The following is a 16,945-nucleotide window of genomic DNA, read 5'->3' as shown; positions in this document are numbered from 1 at the left end:
TATTTAAGTAAAGTAAAAATGGTTCCCAATCTTCTTTGAAAGATTCCAAATTTTCATCCCTTATAAGTGCTGTAAGCTTTGCCAAATCAGCATATTCCAACATTTTTATCAACCAGTCTCCTTTTGAGGGCATTTTAGTGTCTTTCGATTTCTGTGCATATACTATCCTGGCCGCCATGGTTGCATACATTAAAAAATGTTAAATTTCTTGTGGAAAACTCTCCTTGGGTTGTTCCCAGCAGGAAGGATTCTGGCCTCTTAGGAAATGTCATTTAAAATTTTTTCTTCAACTCATTACATATCATATCCCAAACAGCCTTTGCCTCCCCGCATGACCACCACATATGGAAAAAAGTTCCTTCACATTGTCCACATTTACAACATTTGTTTGAAACATTTTTATACATTAATGCTAATTTTTTGGGTGTCACATACCACCTATACATCATCTTATAATAATTTTCTTTAAAAATATAATATGCAGTAAACTTTAAATCAGTTTTCCATAATTTTTCCCAAGCAGCCATATCTATATTATGACCCACATCTTGAGCCCGTTTTTTCATAGTCGTTTTAAACACTTCATCTCTTGTCTCCTCCAAAAGCTACTTAATAATAATAATAATAATAATAATAATAATAATAATAATAATTTGATTTCTATACCGCCCTTCCAGAAATGGCTCAGGGCGGTTTACACAGAGAAATAATAAATAAATAAGATGGCTCCCTGTCCCCAAAGGGCTCACATTCTAAAAAAACACAAGATAGACACCAGCAACAGTCACTGGAGGTACTGTGCTGGGGGTGGATAGGGCCAGTTACTCTCCCCCTGCTAAATAAAGAAAATCACCACGGTAAAAGGTTCCTCTTTGCCCAGTTAGTTACTTATACATCTTAGAGACTCATCTTTCATCATTTTCACACAACTCCTTCTCAAATCTCAACATTTGATCCACAAATCCAACTTTAAGATCCTTTTTATAAATTTCATTTAGCTGATGATACTGAAACCAATTACTAACCAAATTTTGTACTTCATTTAAATTTTTTAATAAGTCTGAATTTTGGTTGTGACCGCAACAGCACTCTGCACATGCTCAAAGGGGCTTTTTCTTGCTTCACATAGTTTGGAATGGTTCTAAGTGGGCCCTAGTACAATTAAGCCCTCTCAAGATGTGAATTGACAAGATTTCAGCCAAGGCAAGCGTCTCTCCAACTTCTCATTCATTTTTGCAAGTCAAGAAATGAAACTTTGGGATAATTCATGTGTGTGGTGTGGAAGGAATCGCTGAAAAATAGAGCCCATTGATTTTGTTCACACAAATAAGTTATCCTAGAGGATCCTTCAGTTGTTATGCATGCTATAAAGATAAAAATGAGCCCCTGAAATTGGGAGTGGTTTCTATGAGCATCCACACAGAAACATTCGCTGAGATAATACTTCGGGTTTAGCGTTCTGTTGTTTTGACTAGTCAATCTTGCAGAACACCAACTGACAAACCAACAATAACAACAACAACAACAAGTCTCTCGCCTTCTCCTCTGGGAGGTGATTAGTTGGGAAGAAAATCCAGGAGCAAGCTGTGGGAACACACAGAGGAAAAGATCTGCAGGGAATGAAGAGAGGAGCTGACCCTATGTGAACCGTCAATTTAATTCCCCAAATTAAACTGTTGTGAATCTGCTGCAAAGCAAATTCACTCTTCAGATACCCCGTGGCATGAAGCCATGTCTGGATAATTTCCAGGAATCTTCCATACATTTTGCAGATTTTGCTTGAAGCCGAAAGTCACAGAAAATTGTCTTTTGGCATTTGCTTTTATGTTTAAAGAAAGAACAGCCGTTTAGGCACCAGGTCCTCATAAAGCCATAGGCTAGAAGTTCTGTGCAGCAATATAGATTTACAATTCCCATCCACATGACAAATGGGGGGAAATGCCTGCTGTGGAGAAGCAATTGGGAAGGAAGCACCACTTTCCGAATTTTAAATGTTACTTAGATTCAGGAGTGCAATCCCGCTTTATTGAACCAACCGGGCTTTTAAAATGTTTTTCCATAAGAGAGAATGGAGGAGGAGAATGACTCAGACCTCAGGTACTAGTGCTGGAGATGGAGCCTCTTTTTGAGAAAGGGCTGGAACCTCTTTGGCTGGAATCCCCTTCTTGCCTCACTACAGTGGATGCTGCTGCTTGGAGCTGCCTTCTCTTCTCCTACTAGCTTTGAGGGCTAGAATCTCCAAGAAGGCTCCTTCTGCCTTTCGATCAGCCCCAGAGAAGAGTGGGGAACTCAATACAAGTCAGACAGATGCCTCTGCTCTCTTCTGGGGCCTTCAGCTGAGCAAGAGATTTTGACTGTTACCATACGCACATTTAAACTGGAGGTTAGTTGCACTGAACTCCATGGGATTTACTTCTGAATAGACATGCATAGGAGCAGGGTGCTTTCCAGATTACACTCTGTTCAGCAGTAAAATGCTTTGGCTTGGCAGGTTCGTTTTGAAAACGTAAAGAGCTTGTGCAACCCTCCTAGAATGGGAAAATACAACTATATATTTGTGACACACATGCAACGCTGTAGGACTAAAATGGAAGGATGAAATCCGAAAGAAGGCATTGGCAGGGGCGTACCAAGGTAGGAGTGGGCCCAGGGATGAGATTTTAAAATGGGCCCCTCGCTGCCTTCCTCTCCTTCTCCTGGACCCATGATTCTGCTGCAGAAGAACATTAAAGAGACAACACAAACTGTCATCTGAATCCACTCCAAGATATATGGACCCAATGATGGGGAGTTGTTCTCAAACCCAACAAAACAATTTGCAAAATATGGGGAAGGCAACTTGTTGAAATTAGATGCTGCGTTTTTAGTATATTGGCTATTCACAGTAGAGGTTTTCCATGGTAAAATAACAAGCCTTAAAGAGCACTGCAAATTAATTTAACATTTTTATTTATTATGTATTTATTCAACTTTTATACTGCCCTTCCAAAATGGCTCCGGGAGGTTTACAATTAAAACATCCATACAATCCTGCAAACCAGTGCTTGGATGTGGTTCTTTCGGAGTTTTTCCAGTCTGTGGGTTGTCACCAAGTGACTCAGTTTGAAAGCCTTGACCCTTATTTCAAAACACAACCACACCACCTGAGATTTTGTGCTGACATACGTTTATAATAAAACTGCAATCCTGTGTACACTGACTGGGAAGTCAAGCATCTTTACACACACACACACACACACACACACACACACACACACACAACATGGCACACTTGGGTTCTTGAGGGCACAAACAACAACTGAACTCACAATAATGTAATAATATTAAACAAGTATATTCATGCAAATATGCATTAGCAGAAACATTTCAACACACAATTTAACATATTCCCACATCCTGCATAATTCTTTATCCACTCCTCTCTCTGTCTCTAAACAATTGAATTCCTATTGAATATTTTGAATATTTGAATATTTAAACAATTGAATTCCTAACAATATAAAGATGTTAAAAAAAACCCTACGCACAAGGTAATGGGTTTTTTTTGAGCGAGGATGTGATAGACCTTGGAATTTTTGTTGTTTTTTAATGCAACTTGGGGGCTGGGTGGGAAAGAGACCCACTATTCAGAAAAGCAGAAGCTGCTTAGCTGCTCCCTCATGCCTCTCTCTCCTGGCTTGCACTCTTTCCCTCGTCATCGCTGAATGGAGTGTTTGGAAGGAAGGCATTTTCCCCCTCTCCCAGCTTCCCTCCTGCTTCTGCTGCTTTTGCTTTTTCACGACATTTGCACAGTTCAGGAGTTTTGCAAGCACAGAGAGCAGACATTGGTACAAAAAAGGGAAACATACACAAGACAGACCCGATTTCCACAAGGGTGCTCCATTCTCCACACACCCCCACACATGAAACTCTTCCCCTTTCCCCTTTGAAGAGAGACAGTTTGCAAACTGAACTCCAAGCTCCATAAGTTGCAAAAAAACAAAAGCCAAAAACAGGGTGGGGTGGGGGCTTACTTGTTCATGCCTTCTTTGTGGTGTCTCCTGTCCTCTTCCACCTCCAGGTCCAGCCTGGGCAATAGAAGGCATATAGAACCATCTCCCTCCCCCAACAGCAGGACAGAGCTCAGCAGCGATTCAAACAATTATTCTCAACTACCTCAGCCTGCCGGAAGTTTGCTTGTCTCCCTCCTTCCATCACCTCGGGCTCCCAGCAGCTCCCTCTCGCTCTCGCAAGCATGCTGCATGGGCCGGGAAGCAGGGAGAGATATGTCAGGCAGGCAGCTGCCTTTGCTCTCCCTTGCAGGCATACTGCATGGCAGAATTGAGAGGCCAAGGACTGGCCTTGGAGCGGCCCTCAGAGGCTGTGGGCCAGGAGACATTCATCTCCCTTTGCCTCATTAATGGTACGCCCCTGGACATCAGAAATGTGAATTAGGGGTGTGCACAAAACCCACTGGCCCAGTTTGCTTCGAAGCTGAACTCACCTCAAACCCAACCGAGCCAGTTTGGTCCAGCACCCCTCGAACCACCACCACCAGCAGCCCGTTTGGTTCGGTCTGGGGGGATTCAGAAACCTTTTCAAGTTTTAATTTCTTTTTTAACCTTAAAAGTGATTGTTGAGATGGCAGGGGGGTGAGTGGAGCTTCCCCCTCCCTCCTCCAGCCTTCAAGATGCCTCCCTCGGGCCTTTTAGGCCCATTTTTTGCCTGTTCAGGCCTTAATAAAATGGCGTGGCAGCCAAAATGGCAGCCAATGTGCATGTGCAAATGGCCTCTGCGAGGCCTCGCATGGCCCATGGCCTTACAAAGGCCATTTGCACATGCGAGGTGGCCATTTTTGTTTTGGCAGCTATTTTTTTTAATATATATTTTTAATGGCCACCATATATGAGCAAACGGCCCCTGTGGGCCATGCCAGGCATGCTTGGCGGCTGACGTTTTGGCCACCGTGCCATTTTAGGAAGGCATGAAGGGGCCAAAAAACAGGCCTACAGGGCTCGAGGGGGGCATTTGACCTCTGCGCACCCATCCCCACCACCACCTCGATGATCACTTTTAAGGTTAAAAAAAAAATTTAAACTTGAAAATGTTCATGAACCACCACCGAACCATCGGGGTGGTTTGGTTCTAGGCAGAACCGAACTGGGGGGGGGGTGTTGTCCAGGGGTTGAACCATCAAACCCCCAAACCCAAACCGCAAACCTCCAATCCTGTTTGCACATCCCTAATGTGAACGGCACCTTGCTGACAGCGGAAGGACAACGATGTCGAAATACAGGCAGTACGTAAGCACACTTAATGGACAGTAGTGACACTGTTGTAGCGTATCGTCTGGAAAGCGCACAGGCTATGAAAGTGGATCTTAAGCTCAGTCCATTCCTATGCATGTCTACTCAGAATGAAGTAAGTCCCATTCCGTTTGATGGCATTTACTCCTACATATATGTAGGCATTGGGTTAATGTAGATTGCCGCTGTTTATAATCAGCACAAGTTCGGGAGTCAGGAAAAGCTCATTTGCAGGCTCGTTCTGGGAAATGGTGGGAGAGAGTGATTGATGGGAGAGAGTGATCGCAATCTGCTCTAGCAACTCCACTGTTTTGTCCTCCATTTCCCAACTTTATTGCACATTAGAGAAAGGTTTTATTTAAAAAACTAAAGAACAAAACAATACCAAACTGCCCAAGGAGTCCCTGTTGACACTTCCCACATCAGCACCACAAAGCTGGCAAACCTCTATTGAAAAGTAATTGTGGAAGAGACATTGCAGGACATATAGTGGCCACCAGGACCAGAAAATGGCAGAGCATCATAATCAACCACATTGTCATAAAGCCACTCCTCATGCGCCAAGTGAGTGAATGAAAGATAGTGATTCTGAAGGGAAGGGCTAGTGTGGGAGCAATCAAAGATGAGATGTTATGCAACCCATGCAGCTCTGAGAATATTCCTTTCATTTATACCTTGCCCAGCTGAATATATCTTCATCTTCAGAGGATTCTTCATCGTGCATTTTGTCCACCATGCTCTTTTTCCGTACTTCATCCAGAGGCTGGTACATATCCTTGAGCCAAAGAGGCTTATCGAGCACTGAAGAACCTGCACTGGAAGACTGAGCAGAAGAAGGGGATGTGTCAGTGGGTCACAACAAACCAACTTCAGGCTTTGGGGTTGATATCATGCCATTATTTAGAGGTTTTCTAGATGATAGTAAAATATGCTACAAACCGAGCTTTCAAATGAATATAAGCTGAGAGTTTACAGAGAATCCAGAGTCTCCTGCAGATTGTTGCTTTTTTTCTTCTGGGTTCTGATGGGGAGGTCACATGGGGAGAAGGCTGCTGGTGCAATTTTCACTGCGCCCCCTGCTGGCCACCTCTTGCTTCTCGTTATTAATCCACCCCTTCTCAAATTTATTTTCTGGTGAATGTGAGCTAATCACAAAAAGCAAGGAGTGGCCAACAGCGGGGTGCAGCAAAAATTGCACCAAGGGCCTTCTTCCCATGTGACCTCCCTATCAGATCCCAGGAGAAAAAGCAGCACCAATCTTGGGGAGGGTCTGGATTCTCTGTAAACTCTTGGCTTGTATTTATTCGCAAATTCTATATGTAGCATCTTTTACTGACGTCTAGAAAACATCCTAGCTATATGATAGTAACGCCCACCATTTCTTGACATTAGAATGCCAAAGAGAAAAACCCAGAATGGGGCCATACAGATGAAGAAACATGGCTATGTGGGAAGGAGGATGAGTCTTAATCACTGGGACAAGAAGCAGGTTTAGTTCTCATCATAAAATAGTTTAGAAATGCACATAAAATTCACTTTCACAGAAAAGTCAATGGAAGATAGCCTCCTACAGAGAAAGGTAAAGTGAGGAATACTGCTGTGGTGAAGACAAAAATCTCTGTTTCTAAAATTTCTGTTTGGCTACTTGAAAATCATATGAGGGACAGTGAAGGGAAATTAACATGGTGTAGAGTTGTTGGTTTTTTATATCAATAACTTGCAAAATCAGATCAAATAACGCAAAATTAGACCTCAATCTATTTAGGGCATCAGGAACATTTCTACGGTATTTATTTATTTTTTTAGAGAAACCCTCCCACAAATTTTAGGCAAATGTGGGAACATTTGCATGGGATACTTTTTCAGATAAATTTCAAGAAACGTTTCCAGAAAATCCATATTCCTGTTGATGACTGGAGAACATAAGCTATCTCCTTACCTGTTCTGCTCCTTTCTTCTTTCTGCCCAGAAACGTCCTTTGAAGGAGAATAAAAAGAAGAAATTAACACTAGGGGTGTGCACGGAACCGCGGAGCTGCGGTCCGGCACTGGGGTGGGGGGTTCCACTAAGGGCGGGGGGGGGCTTTACTTACCCCTCCTGCCCTTTCCACTTTTTGCGCTGTAAATATCCCAAAAAATCCGGGCGGCAGGAGAAGGCTTCACTTTCGCAGACGGCAGGGAAGGGCCAGGCGGGAGTATGTATCGCTGTCGCCCGCGCGCTTATAGAGAGCGCAGCCGGTCCGGGCGAGATTTAAGGGGGCGAAAGGGGGCTTCAGCAGCAGCAACAGGGGGCTTCAAAGGGGCGGCAGGGAAGTACCCTGCCGCCCGATTGTTTACACACAGAGGAGCGGCGCCGCCGGACCCATCGTAGTGGATAGAAGTGAGCGGCGAGGAATCCTGCCGCCGGGATTTTTTGGGATATTTACAGCGCAAAAAGTGGAAAGGGTGGGAGGGGTAAGTAAAGCCCCCCCCGCCCTTAGTGGAACCACCCACCCTATCCCTCCCGAACCAAAACCACCCCATGTCCGGACCGGTTCGGAGGCCAGTAGAATGGTCTCCGAACCGGTCCGTGCACACTCCTAAATAACACCCAGGCCTGATCATTTGCCTTGGAATGCTCGGAGATGGAGGAGGGAGAGAATGGAACAAACGGAAACGTTATCGCAAAGAAATGGGTGATACGTGATTTTTAGTGGTATTCACAGTTGGTGTACCAATTTTTCCCACACATGAAAAAGGTTGTGCAAATTGCACAGATGGGATAGATTTGTACACTGAAATGTCAAAAATGGAAAAGGCATAATGACAATAGGAGGAGAGGTTTTGGAATATGAAGGCTGGGGAGTGTGTGGTTAGATGAATAGGCCAGAGGCTTATGCAGCATACAGAAGCTCTGCCCATTAAACACTGGAGGATTTGGCAGATGCTATTCGCATACTTTCAACTTTTCATCTACTGCCTTATGGGCTAAATAATTGTTTTGTTTTTTAACATGGAAGTGGACACCCAAATCCTGCATTTGAGACCAGGTCCTGTGTCTAGAATCCCAAGACTGCAGAATCACAGAAGACCAGGCATTCCTGAACAAGGCTTACCGTTTTTCTTGAGGGGTGCCATGCTTAGCTGCAGAACACTGAGAGCAGATCTGTTTGTCAAGAAAAAGAGAGGAAAGATCATGAGCAACCAACCACCACGTAAAGATTTCCTGCATCTGGCCAGAGCCAATGATTTGGGTGGACAACCAAGACATCGGTTTGTAAGCATTCCTATAATTATAGTCCTCCAAAAAAAAGAGAGGTGTTGGAGCTCATTGTTGCTTGGATCTCCCAACTCTAATCCCTGTTGTGAGGACATGCCTGTGGTTATTCAGCGGCGAGGGAAAGACACTGAACGTGCTCAGAGAACCTACTGTCTTTGCACGCTTCAGATCTGAGCTCTGGGATTAGAAACAGCAGCTGAGTCCACCAGAGGATGAGGTAGGATGAACTCTGGCTCAATTTAAAGCTCTCTACAAAGCATGAGTATTTGGCACATCCAATGTGATAGTAGTTCTTCCTCAGCTGGAGGAGACTGTGTCTTTGGGGGACATTCGCTTCCCATCCCAAGCCCTTGGATATGGCAGTTAATAACTCCAACTTAAAAATGCATTTTTAGCTTACCTCAGTCAGCCCAATTACTGAAATGATAATTATTATCACTGCAGTCACTGAAATAGCAAACAACAGCTTTTTGCCATAGCCATATTCTGGGATTCCCTGGCTTCCAATCTGCAAGGTGGGACAAAGAGAAGGAAAATGGAAAATAGGCTTTTTTGTGTTTCTACTTTTTCTCTCCTCAGAATAAAAAAAGAGACCACTTGTATTGCTCTCTGTTGAGCTTGCTCTCATATGGGCATATGCAATTGTCTTATACCAAGTCAAACATTGGTCCATTCAGCCTAGTACTGTCTACTCCATTTTACAGCTGCTCTCAGCCCTGAAGCCTTAACTAAGATGCTAGAGATTAAACCTGAGCTCTCCTGAATGCAAGACATGGGGAATTGCCAAACAGAACCACTCTATTTGAAAATTGAAGTTCACACAATTTCTCCACGGGGTGATCTGCCGAGTTTGTTGGCCATCGTGCAATTTCACAGCATGACCTGCTGACCATCTGCTACCAATCTATGACGGAAATCAAGTCTTTTGAGACCATCACAGATTGGCAGCAAATGGCCAGCAGGTGGTGCTGTGAAATTGTGTGATGGTTAGTGACATCATCTGAAGGCATCATGCAGAAGTGGTAAGAACCTCCATTTTCAAACACAATATTTCTTCATCTGGAAACACCCATGATCTGCCTCTCAGCCACATGCTTCCTCTCAGATGCAGCCACAGGGTGTTTGCAGGCCCTAGAGAATGAACTTTTTGGCCTCTGTTTTCCTTATTAAATGTCATAACGTATAATTAAGAATCTTCTTTGCTCCAGCACCACAGTTTGTAACCTGCACCTGAGCTCCTCTGTTTCTGCTAATTTCCCGTTGCTGTTGTTTAATTTTAATTTGTTCCTCTTCATCATCCATTAGTCTCTATGTTGCTATGTTAGAAAAACAGGTATACATGAAAAAGGCTTAAGATTTGCATTCCTTCTTAGAATACCTCTCAAACCAAAGTTCAAAAGCAAATACTGAACATTTACAAAATCCTACAATCCAGGATAAAGATAGATGTTAGATTTTTTTTTTCTGATTCCAGAGAGCTGAAAGTGGTATGATTGAGCCATTGTCATTCATGCTGTGCAAAGTCATTTTTATGGCACAGTGTCTTCTTTGGTCAAATAGGTTTTGCAGGTGTTTATAGTTCAAGGTGCAAAAATCGCCCCCATTCAAGGGAGGTATTTGTGAGTGTGAGAAAGGGAGAGCGAATGAGCGAGAGAGAGCATGAGAGCACACAGGCCATGTGGATTCTTTCATTCCACCTTGAGTTCTCTTCAAAACCATATTATCAGCTTTCTAGTATGTGCAAAAACCTCATTCCACTCTACTTTGTCCCTTTCAACCCAGATCAACCTGACTCTGCCTCTCCTTGCCTTTGATTTCTTGCTTCTTTACATGCTGTGGCCCTTGGCTGCAGGGCATATCCACAGATGCTGATCCCTTGAGCCAATTTGCACCTACCCAGTCACAGCTGAGTGGCCCACTAACCACTTTCAGCCATTTTCCAGGAAGGAGTCAAACCAAAACTCAACCTAAACTGAAAAACGGGTTCAGAATTGTGTTCAGTGTACCAAAACAGCACCCAAATCTAAACTCTTGGTTGCCTTGAACTGGAGCCAAACCCCTTATCACAAAAAGTGGCAACTAGTTTATTTATTTATTTAACATAATTCTATACTGCCCCAAACTTGTGACTCTGGGTGGTTTACAATTAAAATAATTTAGAAATTAAATCAATTAAACAATTAAAATCATTTAAACATTAAAATCATTTAAACATTAAAATCATTAACATTAAAATCATTTAAAATTCCACATTAAAAATATTAAAACTATAAATCTAACTAAAAACCTGGGCGAATAAATATGTCTTCACAGTGACTTTTTAAAAGTTGCCAGAGATGGGGCGGCTCTTATTTCAACAAAAGGCTTTTGGTTAAAAAAAAAGTGGCTAAATAATGCGGTTCAAAACAACCTATTTAATTGTACATTTTATATTTTATTTTCCTGTTCTTTTAATCCTGTTCCATGTATTTTGTTTGTAAAAACCATTAACAGAAATGAAAAATTCTGTTAAAATTTTAAATATACATTAAAAAGATTATATATATATATATATATATATATATATATATATATATATATATATGAAAATATATTTTAAAAATATATCATTCACACAACCACTGGGGCAGAGGATGGGGAGGGCGGCGGGAGCGGCAGGATCACAACTACCTTTCCCTGCACAACCTCCATTCCCTCCCAGGCTCACCATTCATCTGCCTGTCCACATGACCGCCACTGCAATGAGCAGTGCAGCAATCTGGAGGCTGGGAAAGCAAAACCTGGTCTCCAGGAATTCCACAGTGCACCACACGAGCAGCACTGTGCATTGAGAAACTCTAGAGGCTGGCTTGTTCCTTCCCTTGGTGTCTATCATTAAAATGGTTGCCAGCAGCCTGAAAGGAGCTGTCAGCAGCCCAGCTGCCCACATGACCAGATGGTGAGGGAGGAGGGTGCATGGACACCCTCCTACCACACCAGGACTACCCATTCGAGGACTGCTGGGATTGGGACCGATCCTGGTGCTTCTCATGAGCAGCTCTACCCAGGTTGGGCTGCACTGGCCCAGCTAGAGCTGGTCGTAAGAATGACCTCATTGTTTCTCAAGTGATATCATGGCACTTATTTTACAGATACAAGTGAGAGTTTGATATTCTTATTCTGCATGAGAGTTTGACATTATTCTGCATGAAATATATTCTGCAAAAAGGGTTTGGTATTTTCTGCATGAAATAAATTTAAATTGATTCAAAACCAATTCAAATTGACCGAATCAGTTACCAAACCACTTTTTAAAGGCAGTGTCTAGATCAGAACTGCGTTTATTGAAATTTTAAAATAAAGCATGAACAACAAACCCAAATGTTTAATAGGCTGACTCTATGCTTTCAAGAAGCCAGTGCCAGGTGAACTCCCATTGCCTCCCATTGTTCACACCCAGTGAGCAGCTTTGGAGCCACATCCAGGTCAGCTGATTGTTGCCCAAGCTCCCGACAACCCATTAGTAGTCTTGACAACCCCTCAGGCTTGACAAGGTTTGCCTCTTACCTCAGATTTCCCCATTTTTCTTGGACTTCCTGTGGCCAAGTTGGAGACATTCTTCATAGACAAGAAGTATGACTTCCACAAGGCAGAGTTATCCATGAGGTTTTCTCTCTCACTGAATAGTTTCATGAGAAGACCTGTTCTGGAGATGAGCTTAGCACAGGCCAGCTGGACCCTGGACACTGTGCAGTCCATTTTGAGGATACGGAGTGTGTGGGATATGAGGTTCCTCACTGGTGTGTTTGGGATAAGGGGTGATAGCCGCTTGTTCAGCTCAGCTTCAAAAAGGTCCCCTTGAAGCAAGTAGTCATCATCAGTGGGCAAGATGTTCAGCTTGTGGCGAGCAGTGGTCTTCAGTTCATGATGCTCCCAGTGTGTCTCATGGGACAATGTTATATCAGGGGAGATTTCGTTTAAGGAGGCCTCTGTGTCATCTCCTGGGATTTGGGGTGCCTCTGCGTTATCTCCTGGAATTTGGGGCACACCACCTTCCTGAGTTCCATGCATGAGCTGGTTGAGCAGCGCCTCCTTTGCCATTAATGGTGCATTATCTGATGTCTGCTCTGAGTTTCCTTCACTAGGTTCATTTTGGGAAGAGCCGGACGTACCTTCCAGCAGCAAACTCTGACTAGTAGGACTAGTGGTGCTAGTGGTAGTAGTTGTGGTAGTAGTGGGGGTGGTAGTGGGGGTGGTAGTGGTGGTGGTAGTGGTACTGGGAGCCGCTGTTTCTTCCTCATGCAGAGAGTGGTCTTGATGGCTTGACTCATTGAAATGTTTCAGAATGATAAGTACTCGGCCAGTCAAGTCAGCAGCGTCATTATCCACCATGATGGAAGCTGTCAAAAAGGGGAAGCTAGTTGTGAACTGCATAACAGACCACTTCCAAGCAGACCGGCGTGCTATTTGGCGAGGTTCCCCTTGCCTGCCCCTTTTATCTTCCATAACTTGTTCTGTAAGTGCCATCTGGAGCAAATTGGCCAGCATGTACAGCTTTTTCAGTTCAGACGTGTCATTCCACTTGATTTGCAGGACCTCTTTAGGTTTCAGCTTACCTAATTCCTGGACCGATTTCAAAAGGTGTGGGTTGAGTTCACCTAAATTGGTGTTTCTCTGCCTCACGGTGACCTTCATTGTTATGTTGCTGTGTAAAAGTTTCTCAGGCACAATGTTCAGTGTACTGCTGGCATTCAGCTTCCTGATTTCCAACGCCTTCATGACTTCTTTTTGCATCCTGTTCAAAGCCTCATCTTTCTCTGCTCAGAAAAAAGAAGGAACATTATCATCCAAAGTCCAGAGGCACTTGATGCTCAGATTAGCACGTTGCAAGAAGAGAAGTTGTAAAGGGACAAATGTATTAGTGCATATCATCCTGTCAATTACATGCAGAGCAAGGCTGCAACAGTTAGCAAGAAAACAAACTAACAGGATTTCCCAACCAATTGCATCGGTGCAGCAGGGAATTGCAATTTTTGATGCCCCTCCCCCTTCCTCAGGAAGTCCTCTGTGACTCCCAGAAATATGTCCCTGAGAATTGCACAGCCCTCAGGGACATGTTTTCAACTGGCACAGAGGGCTTCCAGGGGAAGACATCAAAAACTGCAGTTTCCCCACTATTGTTAGTTGAGAAGTTCTCTTAGGCTGCTTTCTTGCTGCACTGGGGCAGCTTTGCTCTATGTGTCAGCTAGTCAGTGCAGCAAATCATCCTGGATTTTTGGATGGTCAACCGATCTGCAATTGAGGAAGAAGCTGTGGAACTCGTTTGCCTGGTCTAAGCGGCGGTGGGATTTAGGGTACAAGGAGAGCTGGAAACATTATGAATATATGAAGGCGGCTGCCTCATAAGGAGTTGAGACCACTGGTCTATTTAGCCCAGTACTGAGTACTCTGATTAACAGATTTTCAAGATCTCAAGCAAACCGCACTTTCCGAGACGTACCATCTAAGTCAGGCCTGCTCAGTTTTGGCCCCCTTGCTGTTTTTGAACTACAGCTCCCATAATCCCCCATTACAGAGGCCAATAGCCAGGGGTTATGGGAGTAGTAGGCCAACTACTACTGCAGGAGGGCCGAAGTTGAGCAGGCCTGATCTAAGATCTTCTAACTGGAGAAGACAGGAACTGAACCTCTTGCATGTAAGCCATGTGCCCTCCCACCAAGCTATGCCCCCCTGCCACCATGGCTGGAGTTTGGAGCTGGCTGGCAGAGATCCTAAGAGGATTCTGGAGAAAAGCAGTTTTTGGTTTCAGGGCGATGTTTTGCTTTGGGGGCAAAGTTACTGTACATCCAGCACTGCTTGCATCTATGCTGGCTTGACTGATTGACATTTTTCAGAATGATAAGTACTCGGCCAGTCAAATCAGCAGCGTCATTATCCACCATGATGGAAGCTGTCAACAAGGGGAAGCTAGTTTTGGACTGCATAAGAGACCGCTTCCAAGCAGACCGGCGTGCTACTTGGCGAGGTCCCCCTTGCCCGCCCCTCTTATCTTCTGTAACTTGTTCTCTGAGTGCCATCTGTAGCAAATTGGCCAGCATGTGCAGTTTTTTCAGTTCAGACGTGTCATTCCACTTGATTTGCAGGACCTGTTCAGGTTTCAGCTTACCTAATTCCTGGACCGATTTCAAAAGGTGTGGGTTGAGTTCACCTAAATTGGTGTTTCTCTGCCTCACAGTGACCTTCATTGTTAAGTTGCTGTGTAAAAGTTTCTCAGGCAAAATGTTCAGTGTACTGCTGGCATTCAGCTTCCTGATTTCCAACGCCTTCATGACTTCTTTTTGCATCCTGTTCAAAGCCTCATCTTTCTCTGCTCAGAAAAAAGAAGAAAGGAACATTATCATTCAAAGTCCAGAGGCACTTGATGCTCAGATTAGCACGTTGCAAGAAGAGAAGTTGTAAAGGGACAAATGTATTAGTGCATATCATCCTGTCAATTACATGCAGAGCAAGGATGCAACAGTTAGCAAGAAAACAAACTAACAGGATTTCCCAACAAATTGCATCGGTGCAGCAGGGAATTGCAATTTGTGATCTCTGTGTGCTTGCTTCTGCACCCGGCGAAGTGACTCCCAAATTCCAGAAAAGGTGCCTTCTGTGAGAATGTCCAGGTTGCAGTCTTAGTGTGCACATAGGGTACTTTCCAGACACAATCAACTGTGTGATGCTGAAAGCTTCTGCATAAGTTCAGAGTGGGTTCTTACTGATAGTACAAATGTTCCCAATAGCTTCTAAACTGCTTTCTATGAAGATCTTATTCTCTGACTACACACTGATCAAAGACCTTGCACTATTTTCTCAGCAGCACCTGCCAGCCAATGCTTGCAGTCACCACATAGTAAAAGAATGGAATGCAAGTGCTGGCCAACAGGTGGCGCTGAGAAAATAGCACAAGGTCTGTGATCAGTGTGTGGCCAGAGAATAAAAAACAGCTACTAAGTAGCAGCATGGAAGCCTATGGGAGTATGTGTAGTCAGTAAGAATCCACTTAAACTTTTACCATTTATTGCTGCTGGAAGCAGCATAAATCTCAGCTTTATTTGTTTTAAAGGAAGTTTCTAGCTGTTTGAAAATCTATAAGTGTGACTGGCAAAATCACAACAAAGAGCCTTGTAGCTCCATTAACACAATGTCCAGAGAGAGAGAGATAGAGAGAGAGAGAGAGAGCGCCACCTGCCATCTCTTCCCCAATTGTTCATTCTGTCTCTCAACAGCATAGTGGGGAAGACGGTTTTCTCTCCGGGAAAAGAGAGAACAGGAGTGTGGTCAAAGGAACCAGAGAGACCAGGGCACCCAGGGCTGTAGTTTCATGGATCCTGGTCCAACAAAAGCAATACGCATGTGACTGCTGAATCAAGCAGCATGGCCAATGTGGACGGAGTTACAACATGCATAGGGATACTGAGCAGCAAAGAAACATGTGCCTTGACAGCAGACCAGACAGCAGCGATATAGGAAGATGCTGAAAGGCATCATTTCATCCTGCAGGAGAGATGGCACTGGTAAACCCCTCCTGTATTCTACCAAAGAAAACCACACGGCTCTGAGGTCTCCAGGCGTCAACACTGACTTGACGGAGCAACTTTACGTTTACTTTACAGCTGCTGGTTAGGATGAAGCTCTCCTGCCCAGATATCGCTTAGCAGATTATCACTCCTCACCCCACACCTTCTTTTTTAATGACACATGATCAGTAAGTGGGAGCGTGGAAGGTTACAGAATATAGGTAGGATGCTTCTCTGACCCAAGGAGTGATCATGTGAGCTGCCCTAATATCTGTTCACCCTTTAGTTCTTCAGTAAGTATTAACAAATTTGTTTGCTTGTTTTAATAAGAACTTACTCTTGCTCTCTGGAGTAAGATTACTGGTTTGGCAATCGAAGATGAAAAATAATTAGAGTCCCAGGCAGCTGACACCCCCCAGAAAAGGATAGTAAGGGCCTCTAGAAAGCATTGCCCTTACACTTTCAGAGGTCACTCTGCACAAAACACAAGGAGGAAAGATACATATTTTTTTACCAAGGGAAGAACTCCCGAAATCAAAGCAGACCTGTAAAGGTCCAAAAATTATTTTATCTCCAAAAGGAGACATTCGCAGATCTGCTTTAATTTTTATGCAGTTATGGTCATTGCCATGTGAGGTGTTCTTTATTAGTACATTCTGCCAATGAGCTCATTTTGCAACATTTCTTTTTCTGCTTAGAGGGAAAATTGTGAAATGCTCTTTAACCAGGGGTGTAGCAAGGTTGGAGTGGGCCCAGAGACAAGATTTTAAAATGCCCCCCCTCACTGAAGCTCAGCTCATGAAGTAAAGAAATCTTAAATGAGGCTAAATAGTGGTAACAAAAAGCATAGTAAAATGTATA

General features: G+C 43.8%; 1 protein-coding gene across 6 annotated transcripts in view; it reads right to left on the bottom strand.

Moving 5' to 3' along the window:
- The window catches only part of LOC128329273 (leucine-rich repeat-containing protein 37A3-like), a 115,112-nt gene that overhangs the window by 12,203 nt on the left and 85,964 nt on the right, over positions 1–16,945 (bottom strand). For 5 of the 6 annotated variants that reach the window (XM_053260147.1, XM_053260150.1, XM_053260148.1 and 2 more), the window contains 6 exons: positions 14,689–14,889; positions 12,090–13,339; positions 8,944–9,051; positions 8,380–8,429; positions 7,225–7,261; positions 5,960–6,108 (listed from right to left, as the gene is read on the bottom strand). In XM_053260147.1, coding sequence (XP_053116122.1) covers positions 5,960–6,108; positions 7,225–7,261; positions 8,380–8,429; positions 8,944–9,051; positions 12,090–13,339; positions 14,689–14,889 — 1,795 coding nt within the window. The remainder of the gene's footprint in view (positions 1–5,959; positions 6,109–7,224; positions 7,262–8,379; positions 8,430–8,943; positions 9,052–12,089; positions 13,340–14,688; positions 14,890–16,945) is intronic. The other variant, XM_053260149.1, reaches the window with a different exon arrangement.

Source organism: Hemicordylus capensis, chromosome 6, assembly GCF_027244095.1.
Source record: "Hemicordylus capensis ecotype Gifberg chromosome 6, rHemCap1.1.pri, whole genome shotgun sequence".
NCBI lineage: Eukaryota > Metazoa > Chordata > Lepidosauria > Squamata > Cordylidae > Hemicordylus > Hemicordylus capensis.
Note: the sequence above shows the minus strand (reverse complement) of the source record. Positions and strands in the feature narration are given on the sequence as shown.